The sequence below is a fragment of the Ambystoma mexicanum genome, chromosome 1q (assembly GCF_040938575.1).
Source record: "Ambystoma mexicanum isolate Mex_15411 chromosome 1q, UKY_AmexF1_1, whole genome shotgun sequence".
Classification (NCBI taxonomy): Eukaryota; Metazoa; Chordata; class Amphibia; order Caudata; family Ambystomatidae; genus Ambystoma; species Ambystoma mexicanum.
This window is the reverse complement of record NC_090922.1, coordinates 127,063,369-127,080,341: the sequence shown is the minus strand read 5'-3', so window position 1 is coordinate 127,080,341 and position 16,973 is coordinate 127,063,369. Positions and strand designations below refer to the sequence as shown.

At 42.6% G+C, this 16,973-nt stretch overlaps 1 protein-coding gene across 1 annotated transcript in view; it reads right to left on the bottom strand.

Annotated features, from left to right (window-relative positions):
- The window catches only part of KLHDC4 (kelch domain containing 4), a 461,477-nt gene that overhangs the window by 409,502 nt on the left and 35,002 nt on the right, over positions 1 to 16,973 (bottom strand). The window contains exon 2 of the mRNA XM_069636170.1: positions 16,123 to 16,214. Within this exon, the coding sequence (XP_069492271.1) occupies positions 16,123 to 16,214 (92 nt within the window). The remainder of the gene's footprint in view (positions 1 to 16,122; positions 16,215 to 16,973) is intronic.

Below are 16,973 nucleotides of genomic sequence, written 5' to 3'. Positions count from 1 at the left end.
CGCACAGGTACATATAAAGAGATAACCGCGAAAGATGCATTGTCCAAAAGAATCAAGTAAAATCCAAATATGATCACATTTCATCGACTTATTTCAACGATTCCTTTACATCTGCATCATCTAAATGAGATGTTGCGATTGTGGTGGAAGCTCCGTCGTCTCCCTGAAACACAGCACTTGCGTTAATAGGGAAGAAAGTATAGCAAATGGAATCACGTTATATGATCACGCATGATGGAGCTGTCATTATCCATACCTCGTGCTGCTGAAGAATATCTATGGATGTTGCAAATGTAGTGCGCACTTCCGAAAGCTGTTGCGCCGATTCGTATACTTGAATGTCAGGCTCTGCATCAAGTGCAGGGGTTGACGCTCCATCAACTGCCTGAAACATAGTACTTGCATTAGTGAGGATTACAATTGTGAAAACATAACACACACCTGGGGTCAACAGCACAGGTACATATCAACGGCTAACCATGAATGAAACATTGTGTAGATCAATCAAACGACAAGAATTCAAGCTCTGATGATGACGCTCGGTGGAGCGGTCAGTATCCATACCTCCTGATGTTGAAAAAAAGACAGTACTTGCATTAGTATGGATAACACTAATTATAACTGAAAACAAACACCAGTGGACGATAACTAAGGTGTATATTAATTGGAAAGCAGTAACCAAACATTCGGTAAAATAATTACCCGATAGAATAAAACTATTACTTGACATGCATAAAACAAGTATGTAGCGGATTAGCCTAGTAAGATTACCTGATACGCACTAGAAGTGGTTGATAACTGCGACCACGTCAAGGATGTAGAATGTTCTTGCTTCAGATTCAAGGGATAGTCAAGAAGTTGTAAAGGTCAATTAATGATTGATAATGACATGCCAATATTAAAAATAGCCATGTAAGCCGACAGAATACTTGAAAAATGCTCAATACAGCACAGTTCCCTGTCCCCATATATACATATATACATTGCGTTTGTGGGTTATGAAATCGAAAAAGAAAATATTGATGTCATTATTCAAAAAACTTTACACTCATATCAATATCGAAATTATTACAAGGGATAGAACACCTACAATATCTATTAATCCATTCGGCTACACACTACCGCAAGGCCTAAAGCTAAATCCGGACACTTGACTCACCGGTGGCGGAATGTGGACGAATAGAGTGGGAATAGCGTTTTCGTACAATTTCCGTGTCGTTCGCCGTTTATTCTTCTTTGTTACCCAAGAAGTTGTGTACATGTCCAAGGAAAAGTGCCAGCTGCAAATGCGGTATCGATCACCCCTCTTGTCCTCTAAGACTTGTTGGACTCTACTTTCCAGCTCATCCAGTGGATATCCGCAATGTCTGACCCATTCTCTTATTCGATCAACAGTTTTCGGGAATACATGCATTGTAGTTCCTTCAGATTTCGCATGGGTCTTCGAAGGGCAACCGCTAATCGAACAGGCAGGCATTGTTGATAAATCTGAAAAGTAAATATCGACATTATTATACAATCTTCAAGAGTAAAGATTTGATACAAAAGTAAATGAATCATACAATGATCAATGCAAGGTTTGTTTTGGTCGCAGGAACTACACCAGTTCATTATGTGCTGCTTAGTATTTGCATAAGTTGCAGAAATGTATAATGGATGTGACTGAAATATGAACATGTGACTCGTCCCTTGGATGTTCTGTCTTGCACGCGAAGGAAACATGCTAACATTATTGACTGGACCCCCGAAGGATGCAATTCAATCACAATAGTCGCAGATGAAAATAAATAGATCTATTGATAGCATAGCAATGGAAACTCAAGTCAATACCAATGAGACCAATGAACATAGCACTGTTGTGTACTCTACTCGAAAATAGATAGAAATTTAAAAATCTGCGAAATATGACAAGGATACATGGCCTTACCTTGACCAACAAACAGTTGGATTCAGCAAGCAGAGCAGTATGTTGCGGGAGAATAGGTGGATGGCCACAGGTAGCGCACTGATGGGTATGCTCGAAGCGGTCACAGAAGTTCACGGATAGCACGACGACGAGCAGATTAGCATAGATCTCAGTGGTTCCCAGGTAGCACGTTCAAGAGTTGACTTGCAAAGCACAAAGATGTTCTCATGAGACATATCGAGTGGTTTTTAAAGTATTAGAAACTGGAGTGTGTTTGTGAATGAATGACGTATGTATGTCGTGGTATTAGGGGGGCGGCCTGCCTCAGGGGAGGCCTGCCTGGAGACACGGGGTCTGAGGAGGCCATGTGACCGATGGCCCCTTGGCGTGGGACACCTTTTGAAGTGTACATGCAGTTTGGCACCTTGGCCTTTCGCGCCCCTGACACCCCCCATTCCAGCGCTCATCCCCGGGTGTGAACCGCCTTTGATAGAGGGGGGTGGGATGGATGGCCCTGGGGCGTGCAGATAAGGCACAGGAAGACTGCTGAATGGAGACATACTTATGTGGATTGCAGGGGGGCGGCCTGCCTCAGGGGAGGCCTGCCTGGAGACACGGGGTCTGAGGAGGCCATGTGACCGATGGCCCCTTAGCATGGGACACCTTTTGAAGTGTACATGCAGTTTGGCACCTTGGCCTTTCGCACCCCTGACAGCCCCCCATGCCAGCGCTCATCCTCCGGCGCGAACCGCCTTTATATCAATATACAGTATATCGCCTTTATATCAATGATAGTATATTGTTGCTTATCAATAACAAATGCCACATACCGGAGATTCTTGTGAGCACAGACCCACACTTCAACCGGTGTATTATAGTGGTCAAGACCCTAAGGCCTGTATAATCCAATGGTAATTGTTAGTATAGATATATGTGTGACTTTTATAGAGACATAACCTACTGAAAGACTTTGAACAAGTGTTATTTAGTGCATGCATTATCGAGAATCTGTTATGTTAGCTTAGATAGATAGTGACCACCCTGCTTCACAGCAACCAGACCTTCACCCATTCGGAGCACAGATGTCTGACGTCCATCCTTGGATGGAGACACACTTGATTCATTTAAAAAAATCGAGACAAACGTTGTTAAAATATATTTGGTGTTTTATTTTGTATCTTATTTTCATGACACAAAAATACAAGACTTTAAAGATTATACAGGTCAGGTTGCAGCACAGCGAGAGAAAATCCCCTGTACTGACCGCTGTCACTCGGGAACGTTTCTCTAATGGCACGAACGGCACAGGCGGGTATCACTCTTCGAACGCGGTGTCCAAGCCTCCCGTGAAGCCACCATGTAAAGGAACGATAGGCCACCAGCCTGTACCACCTGTTAAAAGGAATGAAACAAACTGTTTTTAAATGACCCAGATAAGTTTAATAAACGTTTGTTGTCAATGACAATTCTTGGAACTAATGGCATTTTACACGGACAAATGCTATCTAGACAATGCACACTATTGAATGACTTACATGCGTTACAATGATATGTAGATGTAATTTTGGATATAGTAGAAGAACATGAAATAGGAGTGGCATGACAAGCAGAGTATATTTACTCGTTACTCGGATTACGAGGACGAACAGTTGCTCGAAGTTCGTGCATAAGCACCATCATTATTGAGGCAGGCTGCCCTGAAGTCTGGCAGCTCGGTGATGCATTGCGGTCGTGGCTCGCCTTCCGAAATGTAGGCCAGGCATCCCGAGTTTTCTCGGCAGCAGCAGTTCTCGTCCTCAGTTGGCATTAGCTCGCACCGATTGCATGTGCACCAGGTGGAGACGCCGTCCATTCGACTAGGCCCAGGCTCTTCATCTGTTGATTCGTCCTGCCAACTGCCGTCCGAATACCCATCTTTTTCGCGTGCTTCCCTTTCCAGTAGTTCCTCCTCGGTATACTCTGGCTCGTACATGTAGGGCATTATTGTAGCCATTGTGTGTTAAACAAACTAAAATAATTGATAGCGGTGGTACTGGTATCTGTTCACACGAGCTACAAGCGGCGAAGGTAGCTGACCAGAGCACCGAAACGAGTCACAGAATAATCAAAGTAACACAGAGAGAGGAATGGAATCGAAAATCGGCTGCTGTGTGTTGTGAAACTGTCTGTTTATACTTATTGAGGAGAGAGGCGTCCTGCCATTTCCATGGCGACACGTCATTAGCTGAAGCGCAGCGAATGTTGACACGAGACGTGCTTTGGCGTTGGGAAATGGGCGGTACGAGTCTGCTGATGACAGGCTGAGGGGCGGGGGAATTGATTTAGTGCCGCAAAAGCAGGTCAGCCAGGGCGATCGGGGAAAAGATAGGATTATCAGAAAATGGCGGCTCCCTGGTGCTTGTTTTCGCATGCGTTTAATGGACGAAAACTCGGGTAAGGTCCATAGGAAAGTTTTCTAAAATCGAGCCACTTCGGCTTAAAAAAACATGGCCGACCCGTTGGGACAATAAACATTTTTACTAGAGCATGCCTTTAACAGTCTCTTTGAATGGTTGATTTGTTCATTAATCCATGAGTAAAACTGGACACGTAAATGGTCTGCACAGTAAACGTTGACATTTGAAAGATAATTTGTGCCTGCTCTGAGACCCCCATATTCTACTATAAATGTTTAGCACGTTTTGCAGGTAGGTTTTAAAAAATAAAAAAAAAAAACATTTTTGCCAATGCAGTATTACAAGCAATCGAGGCAAGTTCTAGAAATAGCAGCAATGTGATGATGGGCATGGGCGTAATTTTAGGGGGGGGGGGGGGAGAAGGGTGTTTGTGCCCCCCGCGTTCATGACATGCCATTTTTTCCCCATTCATTTGACAGGGCCACCTTTCCTTTAGATGTCACGTCCCCCCAACATTTTCAGAAAACGTACTCCACTGATGCGGGGTAGACAGTGAGGGCGAGAGGAGGTTATTCAATTTACATGGTTGTCCTTAAATAATCTGCATGTGCATTCAAACATAAATTGATCCCGTTTATGACCGGTGCAATACCCATTTGCACGGTGTGTTCAGGCACGCTCAACTGCAGATCAGACTTTTGCCTAGGGTCACTACATGTTGGTTCATCCACAATTAAATTGTTAAACATCATCTGTAAAAAAACTCATCTGCCAACTGGCTGGCCTTTCTGAGAGTGCAGCACTGCACAGATCTGAGTTTATGGAACTCCATAGTGGGACAATGGCTAACAAATGGAAGTCTCAGACCAAGGGATCAACAGAGAAGTTGAGACTCGCATAAGTTTAAAAAAAAAAAAAAAGAAGAAAAAAAAAAGTCACTGGCGTTGGAACAAAGATATAACCAAACAAGCATGCCTCTGCGTAAAAGTGTGTTGGGGTCAGAGAGAAAGCAGGAGAGAGGAATGTTGGCAAACAAACGCCAATCTACAGTAGGACTAAAGCTGTTCATCCAAATGCCATACGGGTTCATGGTCAGGGTGAGACTACCTGCAGAAATTACACAGTCACACGCAGTTCTTGAGGATCCCGAGACCCATCCGTAGAGGTTGCTGGTAAACACTAGCCCTCCAAGGTTTTTGTTGCTAATAGTTGATTTTTTCCCAGTCTGTCCTAGATAAATGATCAGGCTGCAGACATTATTTAAACCCCAAAACAAGGGCAGTGGTTTCTGGTTTCATACCGGTTGCCGGACTAGGTAGCTAGTCATTGGAGGCTTAGAGGTCTGCAGAACCTACTACAGGCTCCATCCTGGTTCACATTTGTAATGAATGCCAGACTCTTGATCACCATGAGCCCACATGGCTATGCTCTTAAGGAGCCCTCATAGCTCAGGAACACAATCAATCCTCCGTTTCAGACTCCTGCTGCTTCTTCCTAATTCTCAGGCTTGCCAAGTTCTTTTTCAAACCATGGTTTCTAGCTTCATTCTGCAATGGGCCTTCCTGGCGTGTATTCGCAACGCTGCCGACTCAGTCACAATGTATAGTCTAGGTTCAGATTCACAACAGAACGTTATCTTCCCTGTTGGGCTTACATCCCTCCCACCAGAACCTTTAATTTGGCTCCCATCTAGGCCTGTCTATTTTCCTGCTTCTATCACTTAACTTCCCTTAGGTCTTTAGGATTTGGCCCTATCAGTTTAGGAAAGTGTTCAACTTGCCTAGCCCCTTGTGACATGGCCCCAACCCAGCACTGGCCCGCCGGCCTTGCATATAACTCAGTACCGGTTCGAGGCTAAGGACCTCAGTACACTTTCAAAATCGTTCTATGTCTCAAACCCTTCTCTGCCTCTTAGACAACCTCCTGCCTCCCTCTACTGTTTTCCTCCAACCTCCTTCTTATTGAACTACTCTGTGCCTAATCAAATTTCCCATTACTTTCTCCTTGCTCCTCTCTTCTGACCATGTCCTCCTAAATTCAGATCTTTTCCTTCTCCTACCTCCTCTACCCTTGCTGGATCATGGGTGGACTGGGAACCTAAAGTGCCCCAGAATTATTTTTCAAAGTGGCCCCATTTTAAACATGGTGCGCAAGCGTGCCCAATAGCTAGAAGGTAGAACTCTCAAGTGTCCCCATTCAATGCATGAGTTCCCCCTTTACATTCTGAGATTTGCAGTCCTGGTTTAGAAATATGAAAAGAAAAGCTACAAGTCCTATAATTTCAAGAATAAAATCAGGAGTAGAGCGCACCTATACGTGACAGAGCAACGATTGCAGACATTCAATATCCTGTAGCGATAATTATTGATCTTGGGGTGGTCGAGTTGCTTGTCTTTATCCAAATAAAATACTGTGTCTGCCCAATATATCTGATGAACTTGAAAGGATACAAAATTGGGTTGACTGAGCACCTCTTAGACTTTTATTTATTTTGAATTATATTTCTCTTTGTTTATTGTATATATTGCTCTTGCGTCAAAAAGTCATAATCTGCTTGACAGAATATGTTCAACATTGTGTTATGAATAATTACTCTTTGTATTCAGTCTTAATTTGCTTTTCTCGTGGATCGAGCAGAACACTGCTGTACTATTAAATCCAGGGTTTGTTCGGACTGCATTAAGAAAAATTGATGATATCCAATAAGGAACAATCCAGACAAATATTTAAGACAGTGATAGAGTACAGTACCTCAAAAAAATCAAACATGTGAACGTATAGAGGTTTGAAAACAGAGGTACTGAATAACATGAGATATCAGCATAATCTATCCAATCAACAACTATCCAAAGAGGAGAGTACAACTAAACAAAATCAATTATTGGCAAAGAAAGACTGAAAACAAGTCTATTCTCTGAGTAACTATTCATAGCGCTACGTTGAATTTATTCTGTCAAGCAATGATTAGGACCGGTTGATGCAAGACAAGAACAAGATGATACATTACAAAAGTAGAAATATAATTCAAAATAAATAAAAGTCTAAGAGGCGCTCATTCAGCCCAATTTTGTATCCTTCCATGACAGAGCAACTTGAAAGCTCTCCTTCTACGGATCGCTTGTTGGAAGGGCGTTTTCCTTCCCAAAAAACTCATCAAAAACCGAACATCACAAAAACCCCATCATATATGTGATGACGCAGATGAATACGTCATTACTACCTTCTGCCCCAACTCCACCCCAGTACCACAAGGTGAGAAATGTTACAAACTGAGACAGCCTTACCACCCCATGAACCTAGGGGTGGTTGATAATATGAGTTAAAGCTGAGCTCCATGAAATAATATGCTTAGCCGAAGTAAATAGATGCAATCTGCAAAAAAGGGTTAGTTAAGTTGTGCGACACAAGTAAGGGCTAAAAGTAGTAGTAGAATGCACAAATTGTGTGCAGTATAAATAGTGCAACACATTATAAAGGACATAAGGTTCCTGTGTACCAAGAAAGGGACTCACTACACTGATAGGACAGATGGCTTGTAGGTAGATAAGGTGCTGAATACACAGGCAGGGATATCATCGTATGGCAGATGTACAAGATGAATAGATGCAGCTAAAGGTCACCAATATGAAGACAGAAGTACAGACACTTTCCTAACAGAGGCCACAGCAGGTCTTAGAATTAGCAAGGCCTCAGAACCCAAGATGCTAAGCTTACCAAAACACATGTATTCTAGAAAACTGTGCAGAGCACAGACAGTAGCTCACAGCCAGCGACAAGGGAGTAAAAGATGAACAGAGTAACAGATGAACAGAACGCAGGCACAAGATGACAGCTCCCAGGAAGAGGAGCGGTAGACTCAAGATTAATCAATTTTAATAAGAGAACAACCAACCATGGATGTCCAGTGCACAAGATCAGTAAGCCAAGAGACTATGGGAAAGTAGCTGACTAATGTCCCTAGTGGCCATGAAGAACACAATATACATGCAAGAATTAGCTAAACCCTTAATAAAAATAAAGAAACCCACTCACAAACATGGTACCCTAACATGTGATCCAGATACAAGAAATACTGGCTATTCATTACGAGCCAAACACAGGTAAGACACCTGCAGAACTTCCTCAGTACATGTGCAGACACCAGACAGCACACACAGCCAACTAAAAAGGAAAGGGAAGGCCTCATCGCCCCGGGATGAACAGGAGTATTATTTAATTGGAATGATGGTAGACTGCAAAGGTCTCTCCCCCATTTGTGTCTCGCTCATATCTTGACACCTTGTTAGAGTGTTCATGGTTGGTAGGCTAGATGCCAACCAATAAGAAGTCCCTGTGCCACACCACCAATAATGGATGATGCCAGCTGTTAGGGGAAGTTTTCCAAAAGTCCATTTAAGGTCAGACTTCATACAACTATCCCTTGGGATACAGGTCCCCAACTCTTAGTACAAGTCTGTAGTCGTAGGAGGAAGATGTGAGCTGTAGGTAAGTACACTCAACTCAGTAAGTACAATAGTCCAAAGAAACTCTTACAGAGTAAATGTCATATGAAAAATATACATGTATTATTATTTACACAAGGAAGGTAGATAAATACTTATTTGACTAACCAACACACATAGTAATTCTTAATACTTTTCAAAGGTGATAACTTCCAATTGTAGTTGCTGGCGGTTACAATTGTTACAGTGTTTGACACTAATGACAATTATACCGTATTATCAGTACTACCGTGCACTTGTGTTACTTCACAGATATACAGCAATTGTATTTAGTTAGCAAAGCCACATAAGAAAGTCTTTTGGAAGGAAAAAGGTTGGTTATACACACAGCAGAAGTTCTAGAGACACTTTTCCTAGCTTTGAATGCTTTCAAAGTCCAATTTCTAACTATACAAAAAAGTAATTGTAGGAGTGGAGCCAAAGTCAAAATAGCAAAGTTCTGCAGGATACTTTCAGTCTCTAGGATAAGATTACTTAAACATATACCAAAAGTTAGGAGGACCCTGCAAAAGGGACACAAGCTGGCAGTGTGGGTCACAGGTAGAGTGGACACCCTGGACACCTCGTCATACATTCCAGTCACTTCGGAGCGACTCCTTCGGTTCAATGCAAGTTATACCTTTCACCCCACAGTACCTTTGGTTGGAAGAAATAAACATAACTGGATTCTCCTGTGCAGCAGCGACAGACCCAGCAGCATTCTTGAAAGAGGAACCTTGCCACCACGGATTTCTTCAGTCCCCTTGGTCGGTCTGAGGTTTTGTCACCTTTTTCTCAGCACCAATAAATGACAGTTATTTGCCCGGTCGATCTTGTTCGTTTCTGAAGTCCTGCACTCTGGTTAGGGGACTTGGATGAGTGGGATCTTGCCTCTGGAGGTCCAACTGGAGCTCAAAGTTCTGGATGGATTCAGCTCAGGTCAGGTCAGAGGTCTCCTGGTATTCGTAGTCTGCAGCCCTGGCAAGGAACAGCACATCAGGATATGGCTCAATTTGTAGTTCATCTAAGGGCTGTTTGCTCCCACCAGCCAAAGGGAAGGAGTGATCCTCTTGGAGCTCCTCTGTCGATTAGAAAACTGGAGCTCCTCTGTCGATTAGAAAACTGGGTCAGGACAGCAGCGGTCACTTCACAGTGATTGGAATGGTCTGCAGCCGTCTCTGGTCACCTTCAGTTCTTCTGTTCCAGTCGTCAACTTGCCTTTCACGTCAGAAACCTCACCTTTTATTCAGTTTTCCCATACACTCCTCTGCAAACTCTCACCATTTTACAGAAAGGAGCGGTGTTTGTCCAATCAGGACAGCCAGCCCCCCTGTGAGAACTGGTTCCATTCAGGCACTCTGACAGACAAAGGGCAAGGGAGTGAATAACTCCTTCCCCACTTCCTGCATGCTCAGACACACTGGAGCCTAGCGTAGGGACATCCAGGGTTCCCGCCACAGGCAAAACACACACACAGACCTCCCCCTCACAGAAAGGAAGAAGGGCTTACAAAAGACAACCACACAACAAATGGCAAAAAAAGAAAGGAGCCACTACCTTAGAACATAGGTGACCCTATTGTGCACAATCGGGACTGCCAATACTGTCTGCAGTAATGAAAATAGCACAATGGTTGGTAGAACACATCCACTGCCACCAGCCATAACTGCAGGGTTGTCACTTTGACTAAAAGGTCACAGGAGCAGAGAGAAGGTGGATACTAGGTCCCCTTTTAGCACTCCAAATAAGGTGGTGTGTGCTAATCGTTCATAGTATACCAGTTTTAGGAAGGATGCTAATTATTCCTCTAGCCTTAAGAACTGCAGTTAGTAAAGATAAAGAAAGAATCTCAAAGGCGAACCCAAAGGGTTCCCAGCAACACGGCACATAAGGTGCTGTGTGCTGCAAAAGTTAATAACAGATGCCTTTAAAGAGATATGAAGGAAGGCAGACTCCATAGTAAAAAAGGTAAAAAAACACAGAACAGAGTTCCAAAAGTAAGAGCAAATAAGAATGAATGAGGGGGGGGGGAGGATCCCCCTCATTCAGGATATAAAGAAAAAGGTCCAGTGGTCAGTGCTGGGAGTCTCACTAGGAGAGGGAATGAAGCATAACAATGATACATCTCCCTAACACCAGCCAATTAGCTGTCCCTGTAATCATGGAGCAAAAACTTGTGTTGTAAGCTACAAGACGGCCATAGAAATCCCTTTCCACTTCAATTCTAAACATGCACAGAGCACATCATTTCTAACTCGCCAAGAGTCAAATCCCACTAGCCAATGGCTGGTGGCAAGTGAAGATTTTGCACCCTATGCAATGATGCATTGAAATCTATAGTAGGATGGTTCCAGACAGAACCATCAGATCGGTATTGACCAATAAAGTAACTACCCCATATATATGGGGTATTTAGTTTGAATTACTAACCAACCCAACTTCCCCATCGGTTTTGTAAATTGATAGTATAATGTGACGTCATTGTGGTACCAACCTCGCTTGCAGTCATTGAACATATTGAGAGCTATGAGAACGAGATGCTTGTATGGTGTTCCGGGATTTGTTGATTAAATAAAGCTGGGTTTTGGTGTGCACTCGAATCCTCCAACATGGAGTATTATTCAGACTAATTGTGTGATCCTGGACACACCTTTACATAAAACATTTTTGTTAAGAGCAGTTTTATCTTCAGAGCTAATTCTTCACTCTAAAGGGCTGTGAGAAAGGAAAGAAGAGGGATGGGTGATGGGGAGAGAGGGGGAGAGCAGGAAGCAATAATGTTAATTTGCTGATTGAACTGTCCAGAAACCACTTCAAAGTGCTAAAGGGGAAGAGAGCAGAGGGGGACATTTCAGAGTGGGTGAGTAAGTGCACTTCTTAGTTTTAGGTTATAGAGAAAGTACGTTCATAGGCGTTGCTTGTTCATGTTTGTCATTTATGAAGCGTACGGCCCTAAAACACCATTAAAGTGGAAGCATCCATTAGTCCTGAGCCTAACCTTCAAAGTGACCGCAGAGAGACACTGCCCGTGGTACAGTCCGCCCAAATTTGCAAAATCTGAAAAAAGAGTGATGATGGTGGGCTTGAGGTACCAATACCTAATTTTGACATAGTCCGTCAGCTAAAATGAACAACTTTCAATTAAGTATTTCTAGACACATGTTATCTTGCCTGCTAGACATGTGAATATAAAGCAGCAGAATGCCCCCAAAGAGAGGCTACTCTTTGGATAGGAGCAATTGAAAATGATCATTAGTCATACTGTTGCAAACTTCAGCCCACGCAGGTATAGCGACAGGTTTCAGGTCCAGCATCTGCAAGGAAGATAAGAAGGGACCCCAATTTTGGTCTTGTTAGCTTAGGAATTCCCATCCCATAACTATGTGCTGGAATATTGGTCCCACAAACAAGTAGGGGGTTCTCCAGCTAGGGCTTCTTAGTATGGGTGCAGGTGCCCATAACCTGGGATCTACCAGTTTAGGACTAGCCTTTAATCAGTCAAATCGAGACCAAAGAACTCTCCTGGCCATTCCCCTCCACCCCCATGCCTACGAATTTACCTTCCCAAATCAGGAAAGCCTTCAGTACCATGCAGTATCTAAGCTCATGCATGCAGTTTTTGTTCTCTCTGCAACAAGAGAGCTCACATTGGCCTTTAGTGAACATTGTGTGTTTATTTGCATCTGCTGCCGCTATTGCCACACAATGTTTTTGTAGTTATTGTGTTGTATGGTTAAATAAACCACATAACCCATGTACAAATAAATGGTATTTAGTGCATCATTATGTGTTTATTTGCAACTGCCTCTGCTATTGACACACAATGTTTTATTTATTGTATTGTATGGTTAAATAAACCTCATAACACATCTAAAAAAAAAAAAGAATATGTTAAAAAAAAAGAACATTAGAAAACATTGCACATATCATACATAATTCATATCATATAACAATCATAATATACATACCTACGTTACATAAAATAGTGTTTAAAACATAATAATCAGTGTATCTTTAAGTGTCCAATTTAAAAATAAATAGTACTACATCATACAGTCCAATCGATATATTTCACATTTTCACCATAACATCTTTTCCAAGCATACGATTCTTATATTATCATTGCTTATTTAATAATTTAATTTCAATTACTGACCACATATGATAAAGTGCAAAGTTGATAAGTGTGCAATTACCAGAAAACAGAAACGCCCACATTTCATCGGATAGTATATTGTATATTGGAAATGCTTGGTTTAAATAGCATTTAGTATACACCTCTTAATTGTGGGCACCCCGTTAGTAAATGCCTAACTGTTTCAATCTCAAGGCTGCAAAGTCGGCACGTGCGATCTTCATATTTTATAATACTCCAAGCGCCTATTCTTGATAGAGTTGGTAATAAAAGTCTAAATAATAGCATGAATCTTCTGACGCTATGGTCAAAGTTATATATGTACATGGGGCATGCACTCTAAAGCCTTGTTTTACATATAATTCGTATCTGCGGATTTGACCCAATTTAGATATGCTTGAATCGCGCTCCCAGGTCTTCGCGCATTCTTTTAGTTTTTTTCCGTTTATCGCGCAAGAGTTCTCCTTCCGATATTCATAGCCTATGTCTACAAAGACGTCTTCTACATAGTTATTCCAATCTGTCCTGAATATACCGCCTCTGGGTCCCATTGGAATTGTTTTAATAGTGTTAACGGTTCATGGTCACCATATAGTATCCTTACATACAGAATTCCCATGTTAGGTTTTTTCCGTGTGAGCAAAGATATGAGGCCGAGTTCTCTGTTAATTCCTTACATCGGCATGAGATTGGGCAAACCCAGGCCTTTCTCCATAATATTCCACCTAGTCTCCTGATACAAGCCGTTTCCTTATTGGTAAATATGTCCATACCATACAATAAACTCGATGTTAAGCATGCTTGATATAGTTTTAAGAAGCCTTTGAGGGCAAAGCCTCCCTTCGGTCTAATAAAGCCTATTATGGCATTAATTATTTTTTCCTTGTATATTTCTCCAATTGGGTTGCCTTCATATAATTTGTCAAATGTACTCCCAGGTAAACATATGAAGAGAAACTCAATTTTTTCGAATCCCATTCTCCAGTTCCACTTATGGGCCTTAGTCTTACAATGTTGTACTGCCATAATTTTTTGTTTTTTGTTCATTTATAACCAAAGAGTTCTTTCTTGCATGATGTGTTAATGCTTCTTTGTAGGCCCGTGGTAGTTTTATCCAGCAATAAGGTATCATCAGCGTATGCTAAGCAGCTAGTTTTTTAAACATCGTAGGCGGGTTATTTTGACAATTATCTATTTTTGTTCCCATATCAGAGACATCAATTGTAGAGGGTGGGGGCCTTTGATTTAGGCCTACATTTGGATCTACTAGGTCACTAAGATTCCGTCTTAATTTTGTCTAATCTGGGACTTTGTATCACAATATAACTATCTTATACAGTACAGAAATCCAGGGTATATATTCCATTTACTTAGGTTTTTCCAGAGTAAATCGCGGTCCACAGTGATTGCCACACAATCTCGGCAGCTACCTGAAGTTGGCCAGTACAGGGATCATCATGGTCACACTAACATGCATTGTCCCTGGGAGCAGGGACTGAGCTAATGCTATACTGCACTGTTCCCTCCAGCAGCAACGAAGAGTCTCCCTCACCACAGGAAACAACACAGTCTAAAACTCAGAAATTAGTCGTTATGTACTTGCTCTCTGGCACACCCAAAGTGGAAATAGAGGTGTGAATCATGGTATTATAGGTTAGACGTAATAAAACAAACTAGTTTCATGTATCTTCTTGTGGAGCAACTTGCATTGTATTGAGATGTTATCAATCATCAAGGATGAGGTACCTATGATTCCCTACTTCTGCAAGTCAGATCCTGTCACAGAATAACTCTTCTTTGCAAGCTTACACACACAGGGAGTTAGTAATAGGGCCCCCTCTCTAAACCATCAGCCAACTCCTTTGTCCTGCCCTTGCGGGATACACATTTTCCCAGAACATGTGCTTGCACGTTGGGAGGGATTTACTCCCTGTAGGTCAGTCCACACCTGCACTGAGCTTATGCCTATCCACTTTCATATCTGGGCTTGGTCTGCAAATGGACCGTGTGGGTTTAGTGGTGGCACCCGAGCTTGCTCATTGGTCTTGACTCAAAATTAGATGGTCGTCATAAGCCCCTCCCTGACTCAGATGTATCAATTACATGTTGCCAGCATGTTGCCAGCATGTTGCTTGGTGAGCTGAGGATTTGTAAGGGGCCGTCTTCAATCTTTGAACCAGGTGGCCCCGTCATAGTGGCCATCTGATTTTACCAAGGTTATCTCTGCCTAGTGTGTCGGGTGCATGCTCTCACAAACTGCTGCGCACAGCTGTTGGAGATTTTGCCCACCCCTCAGTTTCCTGCCATAGCAAGTGTCTGGTAAGACGGTGTCCGTAGTTCAATTTGTACACCATGCTTGTATGCCTTCAGACTCCACAACTGTCTGCACTACAAGAGGGGCTGACGATCTTTGGGTGTAACTTCAAATATCTGAATAACATTGCTGATGGTCTCTAAGGGAAACAGGAGTGGCTCATGTGACAAGGTTGGGAATAGGAGATGAAGACCAAGGGGGTAGGGGTGTGGGGGATCATCCATGTACCTCTTGAGGGTGCAGTATCACTGAGTGGGTGGTTTCTACTAAACATCATAGTTCCCCCTACCCACACTCCATTTACCCAAGCATCTCTTAGGACTTTGTCACATGGCACTGCACACATGCATTGCAAACATTGAATGCCCGTGTCCCCATGTCCTCTAATGCAATCACAAAGATTATGCAACAAGAAGAGGGAATAGCCACACGGCTTCATGTGCATTTAAAGATTGATAACATTGGCATTGAGATAGCAATGCATGAAGAGATTGCATAACATTGAACAGTGAAGCAGTTAGGTAAGTGGGCCAAACAATGGACTTCAGATTGTAGGGCATACATTTAAATTAACGAGTGGGGTGACAAGCACCCTAACAAGATTATGAGTGAGACACAAGAGCCTAACAACACTAAGTACATTTGAAAGAAGAAAGCATAGCATTTCAGAACTTTGTTTTGGTTTCATAAGCCAGCAATTAAGTCACTAGATGACACCTTTGTGGAAAATGAAGAGCCCCTTCAGTCTGCTACGCATTTCCTTCACGGACGTGGTCATTGTCAGACCTCCATCACCAACTGTCCTCAGGTGTAGAAAAGCTGGGTTTCTCCTGTTAGGAGGGAGATGGGCATAAAACAATAATGCACAAAATATCAAGGTGAATTCTCACCTTGGTGATGGCGGAGGGGCAGCCGTTTCTAGCACCTGTGTCTTTGTAGCATCAAGAGACTGAAACTGGGCGATCATAGCCTCCAAGTCATCCTAAAAATGAAAAGGTTCTTATTAAAGAAGTAGTGCCATCTATCCTGTGCCCCCCCCCCTTTTCCCGGATAGAAGCACAGACAGTGTAAAGAAAGAGAACTGGACAATAATTGGGCTCAACCGTAATATTCACAGCATCAGTCCAGCCCTCATACACATTTTCACATGCGATTTCCTTTATAGAGGAAACCTGAACCCTTTTAATCATACCGTGCAACCTATGACTCTGATCCTCCTATGCAAGATTTAGACATTCAAGGTAAGCTATAGAAATTAAGCAACCATCATTTGCCTACAAAAACGCTACACACCATACCACTTTGTACCACCGTCACTTGGGAAATCTCTGTTGGGAATGGAACACAGTTTACATGAAAAGCTCCCACAGTTCTGACCAGTGTTTTGTTTTTATTCGGAAACGTTTTATATACCGTGAATACAAAAAGGGCACCCAGAGTGGCTACAATGACTGCAAAACCTTTCCCTTTACTAGATCAGTTAGCAATGGGTTGTATTGCACATCGTTTCAATCTCTTAAGCCTTCAGAACTCGGTTTTCCAGCAGGCAGGAAATCTAATCAACATTTGCACTGCAGTGTTCTACCCCCTTCAAATAAAGCTATGGACATGGGACTTCGGTATGGAAGGACACTTTGTGAAATCGCCACATTGCATCTGTAGCTAATCTGAATCAAGTGCACAGAGGAGAGCTGGAGGACTTCGTCCCAGTTCGGAGGTTTTTCTGTATACACCTCAGTCA